The 347-nt window shown below is 58.5% G+C and overlaps 1 protein-coding gene across 1 annotated transcript; it reads left to right on the top strand.

Annotated features, from left to right (window-relative positions):
• Nucleotides 1-5: 5 nt before the first annotated feature.
• Nucleotides 6-332, top strand: LOC103913629 (cyclin-dependent kinase inhibitor 1B-like; the record flags this gene model as incomplete). Its single annotated transcript, XM_009320177.1, has 1 exon — nucleotides 6-332. A coding segment is annotated over one exon (327 nt), but the record flags the coding sequence as incomplete, so codon positions are not given.
• Between the last annotated feature and the right edge of the window lie 15 nt (nucleotides 333-347).

The raw sequence follows: 347 nt of genomic DNA on the forward strand, positions 1-347 counted from the left end.
GGCAAGCCGTGGAGAAGGGGAGCTCGCCCGACTTCTACTTCAGACCCCCCAGGCTACTGAAAGCTGTCTGCAAGTCCGCCGGCCGCCAGAGCTTGGATGTAAACGGGAATTGCCAAACCGTGGTTTTTGTCAGTTCTCAGGGAATCTCAGAGGACACTCACTGTGTAGATCAAAAGACTGATGTTTCTGAAAATCAGACGGACTTTGCAGAGCAGTGCACTGGGCAGAGGAAAAGACCTGCCACCGATGGTAACGTACCCTTGCGAAAGCGACAGCGCTTTTCTCCGCCTGCCCTGCTGGTGTCAGCGCCGGGGCTCTCGGCGCCCTCGCCCGTGCCACGCGTGGCC

The sequence above is a fragment of the Pygoscelis adeliae genome, unplaced genomic scaffold (assembly GCF_000699105.1).
Source record: "Pygoscelis adeliae isolate BGI_AS28 unplaced genomic scaffold, ASM69910v1 C10063227, whole genome shotgun sequence".
NCBI classification, from domain to species: Eukaryota; Metazoa; Chordata; class Aves; order Sphenisciformes; family Spheniscidae; genus Pygoscelis; species Pygoscelis adeliae.